Source organism: Camelus bactrianus, chromosome 12, assembly GCF_048773025.1.
Source record: "Camelus bactrianus isolate YW-2024 breed Bactrian camel chromosome 12, ASM4877302v1, whole genome shotgun sequence".
Classification (NCBI taxonomy): Eukaryota; Metazoa; Chordata; class Mammalia; order Artiodactyla; family Camelidae; genus Camelus; species Camelus bactrianus.
The window spans coordinates 65,995,959-66,012,270 of NC_133550.1; the positions used below are offsets into that span (position 1 = coordinate 65,995,959).

The following is a 16,312-nucleotide window of genomic DNA, read 5'->3' on the forward strand; positions in this document are numbered from 1 at the left end:
ACTCCACCCCCTCCCCCAGCCTGCCAAGCTGGAAGACCAGAGCTCATCCTCTCAGCCTCCTTATTCAGAACCAACGAGTGCCAGGGAAAAAGCAGCCCCAAGTGCCACCTCATTTTTCTGAGTGTCCATCCTCTCCCAGGCCTCGAATTCCGAATTCTTCACTACTGGTATGCTTTCTATTGCCTTCCAGGAGTGTTAAAAAATACATGTGGCCCAGGGTTTCTAGCTGTTCTCATGGTGGGTGGGGTTGTGGGGGAGGCACAGTCTGAAGACCTGATCTGGGGGGTGAATGTTGGAGTGTGCCTTTCAGACTGGTGAAACGAAGGCATACTGGAATGCTGGCAGCAGTGACCGAGCAGAGGGGAGATCTGTGATTCAGGAGAGAGGGAGTGTTGTAGATGGAGCCTGAGATGGGGCTCAGTGTGGACGGGAGCCTCAACGTGCCCCCAAGAACGTGCATACAGCAGCAATAGTGATGTCAGTGCTACGGCCCTTTTCTGGCCCTTTCCCTGTGCCCCAGCCTGAGGTTGGTGGCGTTGGGGAACAGGGTGTGCTGAAAGTCTGGGCCATCAGATGGGACTCTAGCAGAGGGGATGGTGCTGCTTCCCAGCAATTGTCCCCTACCAGCTGGTGGGCTCACAGCCCCTCCTGCTGCCTACCGGTGCCCCCTTCGTGGCTCTGTCTCCTTTCGGACGCTGCTCTTGTCCCTTGGGAGGTGGTGTCCATCTGGCCTCTCGATCTGCTCTGTCCTTGGTGCTGGACCCTCGAGTCCTTCGGGAGGGACCTGTGTGACCAGCTGCCCCTAATGCCGCCCCAGACCGCTCTTCAGCTGAGACCCTGGACCCTGATCCTCTGCCCTCCCTGACAGAGTGACAACAAACATGACTGCAGGTTCCCAAGGGCACATTTTGAAACATGAAAGCAAATTTTAATACAGGGGACAGCTGACGTGACACTCCTTTATTAAAACCTAAGGACATCTTTATAAAAACTACTGTATATAAAGACAAAAGCAGTGCAACAGCGGTCCGTGTAAAACACATCATCATCATCATTACATTTTATTATTATTATTATTATTAGGAATATTATTGGTTTTTGGTTTTCCCGAGTATCAGCTCTCAGAGAGACCCCACGCCTGCTCACGTGAAGTGGGGGTTTACAGGGGAGAGGGACGAGTCTGCCCCACCGTGCATGCGGGCCCATGCCCGGCTGACCCTGGGGAGGACACAGACTGAGCCTCTCCCCCCACGGTCCCCACTCAGTTACTGCCCATCACCCAGACTCTGTTTGGTTCTTTGACTGTGCTGTATCCCATTAGCTTTCACCTAGAAGACGGGAAAGAGACAGGGAGGAACCGAGGTGAGAACCCGAGGCGGGCTTCCAAGAAGAGCTTCTCTCGGGGCCCAGTTTGGTTGCAGCTGTGGCCACACTGGATGCCCATGGAGGCTGTGTGGTCTGTACCTTTGGATCACGTGAGTGGTGATCCCCCACTAGCGTTCCCTGACTTTGATGGGATCCTGCACATTTTGGAGGGCAGTTTAGGGCAATTCACAGGGCACCTCCCTGCCAAACCCAGGGTTGCTGTTCACAGTGCCGCCTATAGAAACGGTGCCCCCGGGAGGTGGGCACTGCAGCAGCCCTGAATGTCAGTCCATCAAGGGAAAATGGGTTAGGGCTTTGACGTGATGATAGGAGTTTTAGGTACAGTGTGACTAATAGTCAAAGCCCCTCACTCACCAAGCATCTATCTAGCACCAACTCTCCGGCAGCATCTTGGACTGGAAACTTGGGGGCAGGGGTGGGGGTGGGGACAATGCCACCTCCAAGGTCACTTATTCTCTTTGTGGATTCGAGCATCCCTAACTGTTAGGCACAACTAGTCATTTCACAAGTGATGCTAGCCTCTCCCTCAGACACTGCCTGTTCCCCGACATCTCTGGCTACAGCAGGAACTGCTCCCAGCTGGGCCCTGGGTATGGAGCTGGCTAAATATTTGTTGGTGAGATGAATGGATGCATGCGTGAACAAATGGATTTTCTCAACAGCTGAATTTTCAGGCCAGGAGCCCCCAGAGCTGCCTGCACTCACCTGATGACCGCCTGGTGCTGCGCTTGTGCTGCAAGGCGGGGCTGGGGAGCCTGGCGTGGCGTTGGTCACAGGGTAGGTGTGCTGTGTTTGTTTCCTGGAGGGGACAGGGCATCACCCCAGCCTGGTGATGTGTTCTGGGGCTGCAGGTGGCAGTGACCAGAGTGTCACCCACTCGTTGGGTGGTTGGCCACCCCTCTGACTTTTCAAGTCTGTGAGGACCAGGTAGCCCCTGTCTGATGCTCAGCAGGTGGATGGGAAGATAAGAGTCCCCCAAGGTGGCCTCTTCTGTTCCAGGCCCAGAGAGGGGGGCCCGGACAGATGTCTCTCTGCAGTGACATGGCTGCCCCTCAGCATTGACCAGAAATGCCCCCAGCGACTCCACATGGGGCTCTTATGTCAACTTGGATCGCTAAGTAATCTGCAAATTCACTCTGAAGGCCACCTCAGGCGTGACTCTTCCAGTGGGTGGGGACCCATCAGCCAAGCTGAACAAATTAAACCAATACATGTTTTAAACGTCAGTGACTCTAGGAAACTTGTCTTCTTTTACAGCACAACCTCTAGTAGACATAGTGAATGGGGTGTCTGCAGAGCCAGGGGACAAGGCCTGGGCAGGGACAGTGATCTGGAGGCACAGCGAGGCCCGGGGTCCTGGCTGGCGTAGATGTGGGTCTGGGGATCTCCCGGGTGCGTGGGAGATGGTGCCCGGCCAGCCCCACTGTCTCCTTCTGACTGGAGTGGCTGAAACGCAGTTTTTGATTTGATGGGGAGCTGGGAGGCGTCTCTTGGCAGAAGAAGCCTATTACCTGCCCCCTAACCTTGGTCACGTTTTCCCTGATGACCCCGCATCCTCCTTTCTAGCCCTGGTGCTGAGTTTGCCCAGATAGTTTTTTGGATGATGAGGGAAAATGCCACCCCCCACACCAGGAACGCTAGCTGCCTCCTTGCTATTTCTCGAAAACATCAGATTGGACCATCAGAGAGGCTGGATCTACCTGCAGAAACTCACGTGTGTGCATTAGTGCGTGCACATACGTGCGCATGTTTGTGTGCGTGTGTGTGCGTGTGCGTGTGTTTTCAGTTAAGGCCTGTTCTTTCCTGGTCCCCGTCAGGGTCCTGTGTCTGCCTGGCAGCTGGCGGCCCCAGGCCCGTCTGCACTAGCGAGCTGCTCCTAGAGGGGCAGGGAGATTGCAGAGGTTCAGGGAGGGCAGAGAGGCCCACAGGGGCTACCAGCTATCGGTTCTGAGCAGAGAGTCCCAAACATACAAGACACTAGACACGGAAGAGAAGAAAAGCATAAAACTGCTCGTTAATAACACACAGTTCCCAGTGGGAAAAAGTCCTCACAGATACAGGGAGTCAGTGATGTGAACCAGAGACAAGTTCCTCAGTGGACGTATTGCCAGCCTCTTTTTCTTTTTTTTGTTTTTGTTTTTCTTTTTGCGTTATTATTGTTACTTTTACAAATAGCCAGAAGCTCACAGTAAAAAGTAAAAGTAGGCAGCTTGAAAAATCAGGTTAGGGAGTCACTAAAAATCGTGAACTCTGTAAATCTCTACTTGAATTTGTCATTACCCTGCGTCTCATTCTCGGGACACTCTAACTGGCACGTCTGCCGGCCGCAGTAGGATGGAGGCAGGTTTTCATTGGGATGGTCCGTGACCTGGGGGTCTTGAGGAGCCCTTGACAGTGGGTGGGACTGAACTGCACCTGAGTGACTTCTGGACGTATGCTCGCACCCATGTGCACTGCCCTCACCCCCTCAACCACTCGGAGAGGCAACGAGTGTTGGCACCTCCCTCCCACACCCCCACCTCACACACTTGACAGCGGAGGCTCAGAGAGGTGACGCAATTGGCCCAAGCCCACCCAGCCAGGAAGGGGCAGTGCTGTGGGTCCCTGTGCTCTGTCCTCTGCACCCAGGCTGCCCTGTGTTGGATTGCTAAGTCTGGGATGTGTGCTGAGCTACACAGTGCGAGGCCGCCCGCTCACAACAGAGTGTTCAGACCCCCAGCCCGGCGGTGACAGGACACCTCCACGGCTCGTCGGTCACTCCCGGAGAGACCGCTGGTGGGGCCAGGAGCAGCATCTCGCAAGTTCTCAAGCTCAGGGATGCAAATCAGAGGAATCCTGACCCCGGCTGGTCTCTGTGACAGTGACCTCTGGCTCCAGTGATTGGGGCCAGGAGGCAGGGCCACCTGCTCCTTCTCAGCAGATGAAGCGCCTTCCAGAACCACAGGAAGCCAGAGATACAGGCCTCCTAAATATCTGGCCTGATCCCTTCCTTTTAGTGTCAGGGCCACCGACGGCAGAGAAGGCACGGGACTTGCCTGAGGTCACACTGTTCTCAGTACAGAGCTGTTGTCAGATTCTGGGTCTGTGCCCAGCCCCCTCTCCCCAAGGCTTGGGTTCCTCTGACTCCCGGGGCTCTGCACAGAGGATGCAGGTGTGATGGGATAGAGCTGGGCTGAATGGCTGCTGGGCATACCGTCCCCCCAGCGTCCCCCACCAACCTGGGCCAACCCCAGCCCAATGGCTGCCCTGCATGGCCGAGGCCCTTGGGCAGGTCCTGGGATGACTCAGCGTCCAGGGAAAAGGGAGCTGTGCCTATCCCCAATCAAGACCCTAAGCAAAGGTTCTCCCGCTTTGCCTCTGCCAAGCTGTATGCCTAGGGGCCCTGGCAGCGCTGCCTGGAGGAGACGGGACTGAAGCCCTGGGCCTCAGCTTGCCCATGTGACCTTGGGCAAGCCACCTGTCTGAGTCTCCGTGTCCTAGTCCATGAAATGGGGGAGAATCCCTTTTTTACCGGGCTTTGAGAGGATGAAGAGCCAGGCTGGATGGAAAATCTTGATGCCCCAGAAAGTTCTTTCTGCCTTTCAGAGGATGGGCGGGTGTTACGCTTGTGCAGCCTGCGGTGACTCACAGCAAACCACAGCTCACGCACGGGCTCTCTCTTCCCCTCCTCTCTTTCCGCCCTTCCGCTGCCTCCCAGACAACCTGGGTCTCTGGGTTCCCTGAAACCATCAAGCCTGTGGCTGCCCCAGTGCCTTTGCACCAGCTGTTGCCTCTGCCTGGCATGCTCTCCTATCTTCAGTGTCCATGGCTGGCTCTTGCTGACCATTCAGGTCTGGGCTTCACTATCACCTGCTCAGAAAAGCCTTCCCAAGCTCACCAAGACCCTTGCTAACACTGTTCGGACGGAATTCTCAGTCGGTTCAGTGCTCACCAGTCTTGCTGTCTTCCTTATTCACTGCTCATTTCTTCCCTGGCCTCTCGCCCCAGCTAGAACACCAGCACCACGAGCAGGGGCCTGCCTGCTCCCTGCTGCATCTGACGGGCAGACGGTCTGCGGGAGAACACTGGGTCCGGCTGAGTGAGAGACCTCGAGCAGAGGGGACACACGTTTGTGGAGGAGGGCCCGCTAAGCTGGGTGTCGGGGGAGGTTTTTGGCATCACTAACACCAGCGGAAAGAGGGTACTTACACTGCCAGCCTGGCCCTTGGGGATTTACATGATCATTTCTCAGGTAATGTCCATCCGTGGGTGTGCCCCGGGGGAGCGGGGTGCGTGGCGGTGGCGGTGAGCTCTGTGGATGGATGTTATGGGCTCCAGGTTTGTGTAGCAGTCCCAGCTTCCAGAACCTTCCCCTCTGCATTTCCACAGTGCTCATCACTCTGTCCAGCAAAGATCTGTGTCTGCCTCTCCCACCAGATGCTGGCTCTCCCTGGGGCAGGGACAAGAACAGCCTGGCGCATCTCCCGTCCCCACCACTGCCCAGCACGGGGCCTGGCACACAGCAGGTGCTCAACCAGAATGTGCCATGTGTATGAGGGTTCTGTGGCAGTGATGGTGGAGAACTTGGGGTGATGGCCCATCCACCGAGAAGCCACTGGGGAGACCCGGGCTGGGGAGCTTGAACTTTGGGTTCTTATACCTCTGAGGTCAAACAGAAGGCCTTGTCTCCTGGCTGTGAGTTGTGGGCTGTTTTTGCAGGCAGTTCATCCCACCTGCCTCCCCAGTGATGAGAGAGGGTGTATGTGAAGACACGCCCCCTAGCGCCTGCCCCAGGGACAGCCTGAGAAGTGTCTCTCAGGATCAGTGTCATTATGGAAACAGAAGCTGTAAGAACAGCCCCCACTGGCATTTGCAAATCCCCAGCACCCCCTGAGGCACAGTGGGGCTGTGTCCCGTGCTGGCCCCTCCATCTGGCTCACAGCCGCCGGCCACAGCAGGAAGCTGGAGCCTGGACGCTGGCCCGGAGCCCCACCACAAGGTGACCCATGCCCACGAGGGAACTTGGGGGCACCCCAGTAAAGACCAAACAAACAAAAACGACACCCCAAATCACACGCCAGACACGCACACGCACACACACACACACTCACAGTCGATGCTCTGACACGGATGGGCCCAGGGGCCCCTACGGCAGGAGCAGAGGCAAGGGAGCCACAGGCGCGACACGCAGGCCCGAGCCCTCCCGGCCTGGCTGGGCCAGAGCAGCTGTGCCGCCATCCTGAGTCCACGAGGGCGCCACCTCTCAAAAGCCACCAGCCCAAAATGGGACTATTGCTTGCGGACGGGTGGCTCAGAAGCCCCTCCCTGCACCCCCGGCCCCCACCCCTGAGTTTGCTCCTCGTCTTAGAAGTCCGTGGAAGGGGGTTTGGACACAGGGAGCGTTTCCTCCTCCGCCACCGCCGCGGCCGCCTCGACTCTCCCTGGCGTCTCACTGAAGGTGCTCTTCTTGGAGGCTGAGCCGGGTGCTTCGGGCCTCACCTCCCCCATCCTGAGGCACGGCAAAAGGGTTTTCTAGGGAAGCAGAAGGAAACAAAATATCACATGGTGTCTCCTCCATGGGGACGCACTGGAGACACTTCTCTCGGGCCTCAGTGCCAGGAGAAGCCAGGTTTTCTCTGAGCACATGACCTATCTTTGTTTCTGGATGTTGAGAACCATTTGACTTTAAGGCTGGAAGCAAGGCAAGCAGGCACGCCATCACTACGCCATCACCATACAGCACTAGCGCCCCGGCCCACACAATAAGACAAGAAAGAAGCATAGAACGTCAGGAATGGAATAGAAGACTCCTAATTACCATTATTGGCAGATCATGTACATAGAAAATCCCAGAGAATCAATAGGCTGATTATTAGAACAGAGAGTATAGACATAAAGATATAATTTTCAATCTGTGAGACATCAGATCGACTTATAAAAACCAACAGTGTTTTTTGACCTCAACAATTATCAGGGTGATTATATGTCTCAGCTTGGGACAGTCCCAGTTTACACTGTTTTGACATAATTTTTAATATTGTTCCCCTTTCACCATCAAAAGTATTTTAATTTGGATGACAAATCATATGGTCACCCTTGCTGTAACAAACTAGAAAATATGAATAACAGATACAGAAATCCACTCGTAATAATAAAAAAAATCATTATGAATCTTGGAATCATATCACTGGATGTGACTGCATCACACAAAGCCGCGGAGAGGAAATCAGGACAGTCCTGACACACAGACGAGCCAGGAGATCAGTGGGATAAGATCAAGAGAGCAAACACCAGCCCATGGAGTACCTACAGCTTTGACTGGCAGAGCTGAGCTGCCTTTTCCCTTTCTGCTCTTGAGATCACCGCCAGACAAGGATAATGATACAAACTCCATCTGTGGCAGGCACAGTGAACCCCCTGGCCTGTGTCCATTTACACCCAGTCACAAATATTCACCTTCCCATACCCCCTTGCAGACAGGAGTGGTCCCAAGGCCCACTCTGGCCAATGTCATATAAGAGGAGGTCTACTGGGAAGGGGACCTGGAGCCAGAGGACGAACGTGAGAATGAAGGACCCTCACTAATGCAGGCGGGGCGGGAAGCAGCCCCAGGCTGCCCACCTCCGTACCACTGCAGCTGGGTTTCTGCTGCTTGCAACTGACACAGCTATTAACTAACAAGCCATCTTCAACCAAGCTCCGGTGCGTGTTCCAGCGGCAAGTGAAGAAGCTGGGGGAGGGGCTCTGGCTTCACCAACAAAGCCCAATTTTCCAGAGTGAGTGATATTCCAAAGGGCAGAGCCAACACCTCACTCTGCATCGCTGGGCTCTGGGTGAGAGAGTCCAGGGAGCTGTCTCCTCTACTTCACAGAGCAAAGCCAGAGCCCCCATCATCTGTTTATCCTTCTCCAGAGACTTACCTCTATGCGGCACACCAAGGGTTCTACTTACTGGTCTAGTTTATTGTTTGTCTCTCCCAAATCAAAGATTAGCGACACGAGGGCCAAGGTATTTGTGTGTTATGTTCAGTTTTGTATCACCAGGGTCAGGTGCCCAGTAGGGACTTAATAAATATTTGTTGAATGGAAGAATGAACCAAGAATTTAAAGCCCAGATGAGCCATCATTTAAATATAAAGTCAACAGAACAACTTTTTGAACACATTTTGGAATTAGAGTTCCCATGAGCCCTTCTTTATAATAGAGGATGCGCTTAGGGTAACCAAGGGTAAATGGAGTAACTCTGGCAAGAGCATTGGCGATGAGAATCTATTCAATTTTAGGACTGTGTCTGAAACAAATCTAAGAATTGTGACTGCTGTAGAAAAGAACAAAAGAGAAAACAGAGAACTGATATAAATGATAGTAGGAGGGGTGAAGCTCTGAAGGAGGGAGGTAATATACGTAAACTATGTCTTATTTATCCACAGCTGGGAGTCCAAAAAATCATTTAGAGATGGAAATAACATCAGAGCTAAATGGAAAAACTAATATAATCAGCTCGAATCATTTGGTGGAAGGGAGAGATGGGGAGGGAAAGTAGAAATATTCTAATCTGGGCATTGGTCATTAGTAGGAGGAAAATAAACATTGTCTAAAGAAACAGAGGATTAAAGGCGTCATAGCACAGCATAATTATGAAGAGAACCATAAGATGAAAACCACAGCTTTCCAAATTGTCAGAAGACATACACACAAAAAATAAAACAAAGAAAACAGAGACCATCTGGTGAAAATTGACAACCCCCACAAAAGCTATAAAAACAGAAAGCATATCATAAACTATGATGACAGAACTAAGATTAAATGCAGCTGCCATATTAGTAAATGTTAATGAGCCATACATACTTGCTGGAAAAAAGAGACTCTCAGACTAGATTACAAGCAAACCCACTGAAGGTAAAATGATTCAGAAAGGTTTCGTATGATTAAAAAGTTCTGCAGAAGGATGGAGTGACGTCTGTACAGCAATGTGTATGTATTTAATGCCAGTGAACAGTACAGTGCTTAAAATGGTAAATTTTATGTTATATGTTTTACCATAATTATGAAAAAAAGGATGTGTAGAAATATAACAAACACAAACCACGAGAAAGCAGGGATCTTGATCTGAATATTAGACAACACTGAACTCAGGGCAAGAAACACTGAAAGAGAAAAAGAAGGCACTGTGTGGGGATCAAGGATGAGTCACCATGAGGACCTAAAAGTAGCAAGTGTCTTTGGACCAAATAACATAGACTTACATGTCATAGAGCAAGAACTCCTGGAAATTTAGGAATAAAAAGACAGCAAAATGCTAGTATTGGTGCATTGTAATTCAACTCTCTGCCCACTATATATTAATTTGACAAAAACATAAATAATTTATAGAGAGCCAAATAACCTTATTAATAACATAGTATTTGTCTGTGTATTAAACAGAATCTACCTTCTGTTCAAATGCTCCTGAAAATGTATACACACAAAAATGATTATCAGGCTACAAAGGAAGTAAATTCCAAAAAGTAGATACAACACAACATTCTCTGATCACAATATACTAGGATTTGAAAATATTAATAAAACCACAAAACATGAACTCTACTACCCATGAGTTTAAAAACTCTTTAAAATAACTCGTATCAAAGACAGAGAGAAAATAAATCAAAGTTGCAAAATATCTAGACAGTAATAAAAATAAAAAGATTACATTTCAGAACCCGTGTGATGCAGCTAAAGCAATGCTTAGAGGAAAATTTATAGCTTTAAATATTGATCTTAATAAATAAGAAAACATAAATTAGCTATCCACCTCATAAGCTAGAAAAACAGAGGCAAAATACCCAAGGAAAGCATAGGAAAGCAATTGAGAAATTAAAGCTGAAATGAAGTTAAAAAAATAAAAGGAAGGAATGAATAAATCAATCCAATTCCTGGTTCTTTATGAAAAACAAGGAAACGTTAACTGTTGGTGAATCTAGTGAAAGCAGTTGGAGGAGATGACCATCTGAAAGTTATCTGTACTTTTGTTTTCCAATTCCACTTCTATGCTATCTCAATCCCTCTAGATGGGCTTTTGCCCGAACTATTCTGCAGAATTTGGCCTTGTTAAGATCACCAAAGACCTCCATGTTGCTATATCCAGTGGTCAGTTCTCAGCCCTCCTTTTGCGTGTCCTCTTGGCAGCACTAAGACAGGTGATCACTTCTGCTTCCAGGACACTCCAGGTCCCTCTCCTGGTCCTCCTCCTCCTTCTCTGGCTGCTGCTTCTCAGGCTCCTCTGGGGGTCCCTCCCCACCTTCCCAGCCTCCTCTTCTCTCCACCTCTATTCCTGAGGACCCCATCTCCTCCCAAGGATTTAACACATTAATGTCTCTCCAGCCTCAAGCTCCCAACATAGCTCCAAACTGTCTACCTGACATCACCAACTGGATATTTCTTTTTGCCTTTTTTTTTGTAAATTGAAGTATAGTGTAAATAGACAATGTGTCAATTTCTGGTGTACAGCATAATGTCCCAGTCATGGATATGTATACACATATTTGTTTTCATATTCTTTTTCGTTAAAGGTTATTACAAAATATTAAATGTAGTTCCCTATGCTGTACAGAAGAAATTTGTTTTTCATCTATTTTTATATATAGTGGTTAACATTTGCAAACCTCAAACTCCCAAATTTATCCCTTCCCACCCCCTTTCCCCCAGTAACCATAAGATTGTTTACTATGTCTGTGAGTCTGTTTCTGTTTTGTTCATTAGTGTTCTCTTTTTTCTTTTTTTAGATTCCACATGTGAGTGGTATCATATGGTATTTTCCTTTGTCTTTCTGGTTTACTTTACTTAGAATGACAATCTCCAGGTCCATCCATGTTGCTGCAAATGGCATTCTTTTCTTCTTTATCATGGCTGAGTAGTATTCCATTGCAGAAATACACCACAACTCTTTTATCCAGTCATCTGTCGTTAGACATTTAGAGACATCTCAAACTTAAAATGCTCAAAACTAAAATCCTGATCTTTCTCCCCAGATCAGCTCTCCCCACAATTTTCCTGAGCTCAGTAAATACAACTCCATTGGAGTCCCAGAGCAGCTTCGGCCCCTCCCTTTCTCTCACACCCACATCGAGCCCATCAGTAAACCCTCCAGCTGTGTCCATAAACCTTGCACTTCCTGCAACCTCCATTGCTACTCCCATGGCCCCCTCACTGGTCAAGTCTCCCTGTTCAACCTCCACACAGCAGCCAGAGGGATCCTGTGAAAATCTGCATCACATCATGTCACCCCTCTGCTCAAAACCCTCACTGGCTCCCGTCTCCCTCCAAGGAGAAGCCACAGATCTCCTCTGCATCCTCTCTGCTCACACCCCTTGTCTTCTCTTTTGTTCCACCTGCTGCAGCCGTGATGGCTTGTTTTACGGGTCCACTTGACTGGGCCCTGGGGGTAGCACCCAGATATTTGCTCAAACACGGTGCCAGGTGGGTTTTGGTGAGGGCACTTCTAGATGAGATGCACATTTGAATCTGCGGACAGAGTCAAGCAGGTCGCCCTCCCCAATGCAGGGGGGCCTCCTCCAACACGCTGAGGCCCTGGACCAAACAAACAGCAAGGAAGGCAGAATTCCCTCTCTACCTGACTGTCTCTGAGCTGGGTCAGTGGTCCTTTCCTGCCTTCGGATATGGACTTGGACTGGAATCTGCTGCACTGGCTCCCTTGGTCCTCAGGCCTTCAGACTGGGACTGGCTTTGGACCACCAGCTCCCCTGGGTCTCCAGCTGGTCGACTGTACATCTGGGGCTTCTCAGCCTCCAAAGCTGCATGAGCTAATTCCTTCTAGTATATTTCTTTATATATAATCTCTTTATATATATAGGTATCTACATAGAGATTTTATACATTTTATATACATTATATACAGGTATACATTTATATATCTAGATTTCTTTCTATCTATCTATCTATCTATCTATCTATCTATCTATCTATCTATCTATCTATCTATCTCTATCCTACTTGTTCTGTCTCTCCAAGAACTCAGGCTACTACAGCACCTACACCAGCACAATCCATCTTTTCTGCCAGATAAACACATGGTTTATTCCCTTATGTCCTTCAAGTCACCTCTTACTGAGGCCCCCTCTGACCACCCTACTGAAAACAGCGCTCCGTCATAAGCCCCTTCCCTGCTCTCAGAAGGTTTTTCTCCCTCACACTTACCACCACCTAACAGTCCATATCTTTTATGTATGTGTTTTAAATTGCCTCTGGCTCCATAAAAGTTGGCTCGTCGTTGGTTCTGGCCCTCTACTGTACCCCCAGGACCAATAACGATGCCTGGCACAGAGCGGGCGCTCGGGAAGGATAGGGAGAACAGACAAATAAAGAGAGAAGGACAAGGGAGACTATGCACTCGACTTGGTCCAATGAAATCAGAAAACCTCGATGAAATGGGTGACTTTCCAAGAAAACAGAAATTACCCAAAGGATCCAAGAGAGAATCTAAACAAACCGACTGCCAAGAAGAAAGAGAAAAACTGTCAACTTGCAACTCCAAAGTCTAAAATAAGACAAAGGCAAATTAAAGCCCTAATGAGAACACATCCCAGAGCACAGACAAAAGGAAGCTTCCACAGTCGTCCACTCATCACATCGGCAGAGATCTAAAACACTGAGTGCACTGTGTGTCTGCTGGTTTGGGGGGAAAGCCTCTGCTTCATGCTGATGGGAGGGACATTGTGGTCACTTCTGGAAGGCAGCTGGATGCTTACCAAAGTTACAGATGCACACGCCCTCTGACCCAGCAATTCCACTTAACAATTCTCAACAATTCTCCTACAAATGTGCTCACAAGGGCAAACTTCATATAAGCGCATTTATTGCAGCAATGTGGGTAAAAGTAGAAGGCCAGGATCAAAGAGATGACCATCAGTAGGGCACTGTTCAAAAATGATGGCTCCCCATGTGATGGAGAACAATGCAGAATGATGTTGCGGCAGAAAAGCCAGGCAACCTTCCAGGAGCTCAGTCTGCCGGCTGCCCCAGGACGCCATCCTCAGACACCCCACCATCCTCTGATGTCACTGGGATGTGTGGCTATGGTACCGTCTGGAGGCTGAGGCCTTGCCCCTGAACCTCGGTCTTGCATCTCCCACCGCCTCCTGGGTATCCCCCTTGCACGCCCCACAGGCTTCTCGTCCTTAATGTGTCCAGAACCAAACTCCTGAGTTTCCCGCTAAACCCACTCCTTCTCGATCCTCCCCGACTCGGCTGATGGCAGCTCCACTCTTCCAGAAGCTCAGCTCAGAAGGGAGTCCTTGACGCCTTTCCTCTCACACACAGGTCCAATCCATCGGCCAATCTCATTTATTCAAAACAGATGCAGTATCTAACACTTATTGCCATGTCTACCATCACTACCATGGCCCGAGCCGCCATCCTCTCTTGCCTGGGTATGTAATACTACTAACTGGCTTCTTTCTTTCTTTCGGTGGTGGGGAGGTAATCAGGTTTATTTATTTATCCATCTATTTATTTATTTTTAATGGCAGTACTGGGGATTGAACCCAGGACCTTGTGCATGCTAGGCACACACTCTACCACTATACCCTCCCGCCTCTAACTGGTTTCTCTGACGTCAGCTCTCTCCAGTGCATTCTCCATAAAGGAGCCAGGGTTCTCTGTGCTTTTAAAAATTATGATTATATATTAAATCTCTTCTGCTTGAAACCCTCTAATGGCTTCTCATCACCAAGGCCCTGGAGACTCTCCATGCTCCTCAGAACCTTTCTGATGTGGTCCCCTGTCAAGCCCCTCCTTGTCACTCCTCTCCAGCCACATGAGCCTCTTGGCTCTTCTTTCAATGTTCCTGGATACTCCTGCCTCAGGGCCTTTGCACTTGCTGTTCCCTCTGCCTAGACTGCTCTCCTAGGAATCTATGCACAGCTAATCTTATCAGCAACCTTAAGTCTTGGTGCAGATGGCGCACCTGCACCCCCATGCACCCCCAGTCCCCTGTTTACTGCTCCCTACTGCACCCCCGCCAGCTGGCACACTGCCTCCTTCGTTTGAGTGATCTCTGTCTTTCCCTGGCTCACAAGTTCCAAGAGGGCTGGCTTATCTGGTGGTCTGTTTTCTGCTCTACCTCATCCCTGAGAACCTGAATGGGTGGGGGTAGTGGGGGAACCTGTAGTAGGCAACCCAGACTCCAGCCTTGGAGACCCCACCTGGGGTGTGGACAGTGACATCAGGTGGATAAATGCTGAGACAGAGGAAGATCCAGGGGCTGAGGGAAGGGGAAAGTCAGAGGAAGTCTGCGGAGGATGTCCAGGTGGCTGTCTAGTCTTTGTTTGGCTTCCCTGAGGGACAGCGAACTCACTACCTTACAGCCCACTCCAGCTGTTCAGTGAGCTGGAAAACTTATATAATGCAGACTGAATCTCTTCTCGTAGTTCACATCCTGGCCCCCACTGCCCTTGGTGGCCCTTCTGGGATATGGTGGCGGCAATGTCCCTTCTCACTTGTCCTTGCTGTTCTAGGCTGATGTGGCCATGGGGCTCCCCATTCTCCTAGTCGAGGCAGCATCACTCCCCGCCTTGGCCGAGGGCTCTGTGTGGCTGTCCCTGCTCCTGAGCCCCACGGCCAGGCCAGCCCCTGCACTTCCCTGGAGTGATTTCTCGGGAGGGCAGGAACTGCCCCAGTCGCTCTGCAGGGAGACAACTTTTTGGGGGATGACAGGCACAAAATCCAGATTGATGGAACCTCGGGGGAAGGGGGCGCCGACGGGGAGGGGCGGGCTAGAAGTCTCCCTGGTGCCAGCGTTGCTCCACTTTGCAAGCTGGGTGGTGGGGACCTAGTGTGTATGTCACATGGGTGCCTTATATGTACATTTTTAGATTTTTTTTTTTTTTTTTGCACAACATGAAATAATTCAAAATCAAAAATGTTTAAAAATTCTGCCCTCTTTTTTTTAGAGGGTAAAGTTTTGGCTGGCCACGGAGGCCTCTCACCACCAGACTTCTATGACTGTTTCTGCTTCTTTGCTCTTCACTTCAGAGGACTTTCTTTCCAGAACAGCCAAGTGGGCTCCCACATGCTGGGAACATGTTCCTCTTTCTCTACTTGACAAACTCCTACTCATCCTTCAAGACCCTGCTCACTGGGCATCCCTTCCATCCATGCAGCTCGTCTGACTTCCACAGGCCTCTGGGACGGTCAGCACCACGTGGCACTGTAGAGGGCTGGGGACAGTCATCTCCACTGGCCTTGGAATCAGGCCTGGGTTCAGATCCCATCTCTGTTCCTCACAAGCTATAGTCACCTAACCTCTCTGGGCCTCCAAACCCACCTGGTGCCACTCCAGTCATGCTGGACCAGTGTCACTGCTGGCCTGTGGGGAATTTCACTGCTGTGGACACCCACTGGCCAGTTGATTGCTATGGCTTGGCCTGTCATGACACAGCCCAGAGCATCAGCTCCTGTGTGGCCCAGGCACCTCGGGAACACTCTCTGTGCAGCCTTCGGAACAAAACTGCAGCAGATGTCAACTTCTGTTCTGCTTTCATTGGCAGCTGTGCCTTGGCCACATTCGGAGCTGCAGCCCATGAGCGCAGGAAGATGTCCCCGTGCAGTGGCAGGTCCCTGTCCCCCAGAGCCCCCCTGCCCTAATCCTCCCAGCAACTTTGCTGGTAGATGGGCTGCTTCCTGCCAGACAGCCCCATGGAAACCAGCCCAGCACCACGGATGTTCCTTTTGTGTGGTGTCAACGTTGGCACCTCCCACCAGGCCTTCAGGGAGCCCTCAGTGATGGCACCTTCTGCCAGGCCTGGGCTGGGTGCTGGGGCACAGACCTCTCAGGCGTGGTTCCAGCCCTCGAGGGCTCTGAGCTGGGGGGAGCCACAGTGGGACCCAAAAACAAGAGCGGCAGATCTGGACTGTGTCAGCGGTGAGGGCCTGCGGGGCGTGGCCTTGGA

The 16,312-nt window shown here is 50.7% G+C and overlaps 1 protein-coding gene across 3 annotated transcripts in view; it reads right to left on the minus strand.

Annotated features, from left to right (window-relative positions):
• Positions 1 to 945: 945 nt before the first annotated feature.
• SHISAL1 (shisa like 1) overlaps positions 946 to 16,312 on the minus strand; it is a 134,374-nt gene continuing 119,007 nt past the window's right edge. For all 3 annotated transcript variants that reach the window (XM_074375680.1, XM_074375678.1, XM_074375677.1), the window contains exon 5: positions 946 to 6,897. In XM_074375680.1, the coding sequence (XP_074231781.1) occupies position 6,897 (1 nt within the window). In that variant the 3' untranslated portion in view covers positions 946 to 6,896. The remainder of the gene's footprint in view (positions 6,898 to 16,312) is intronic.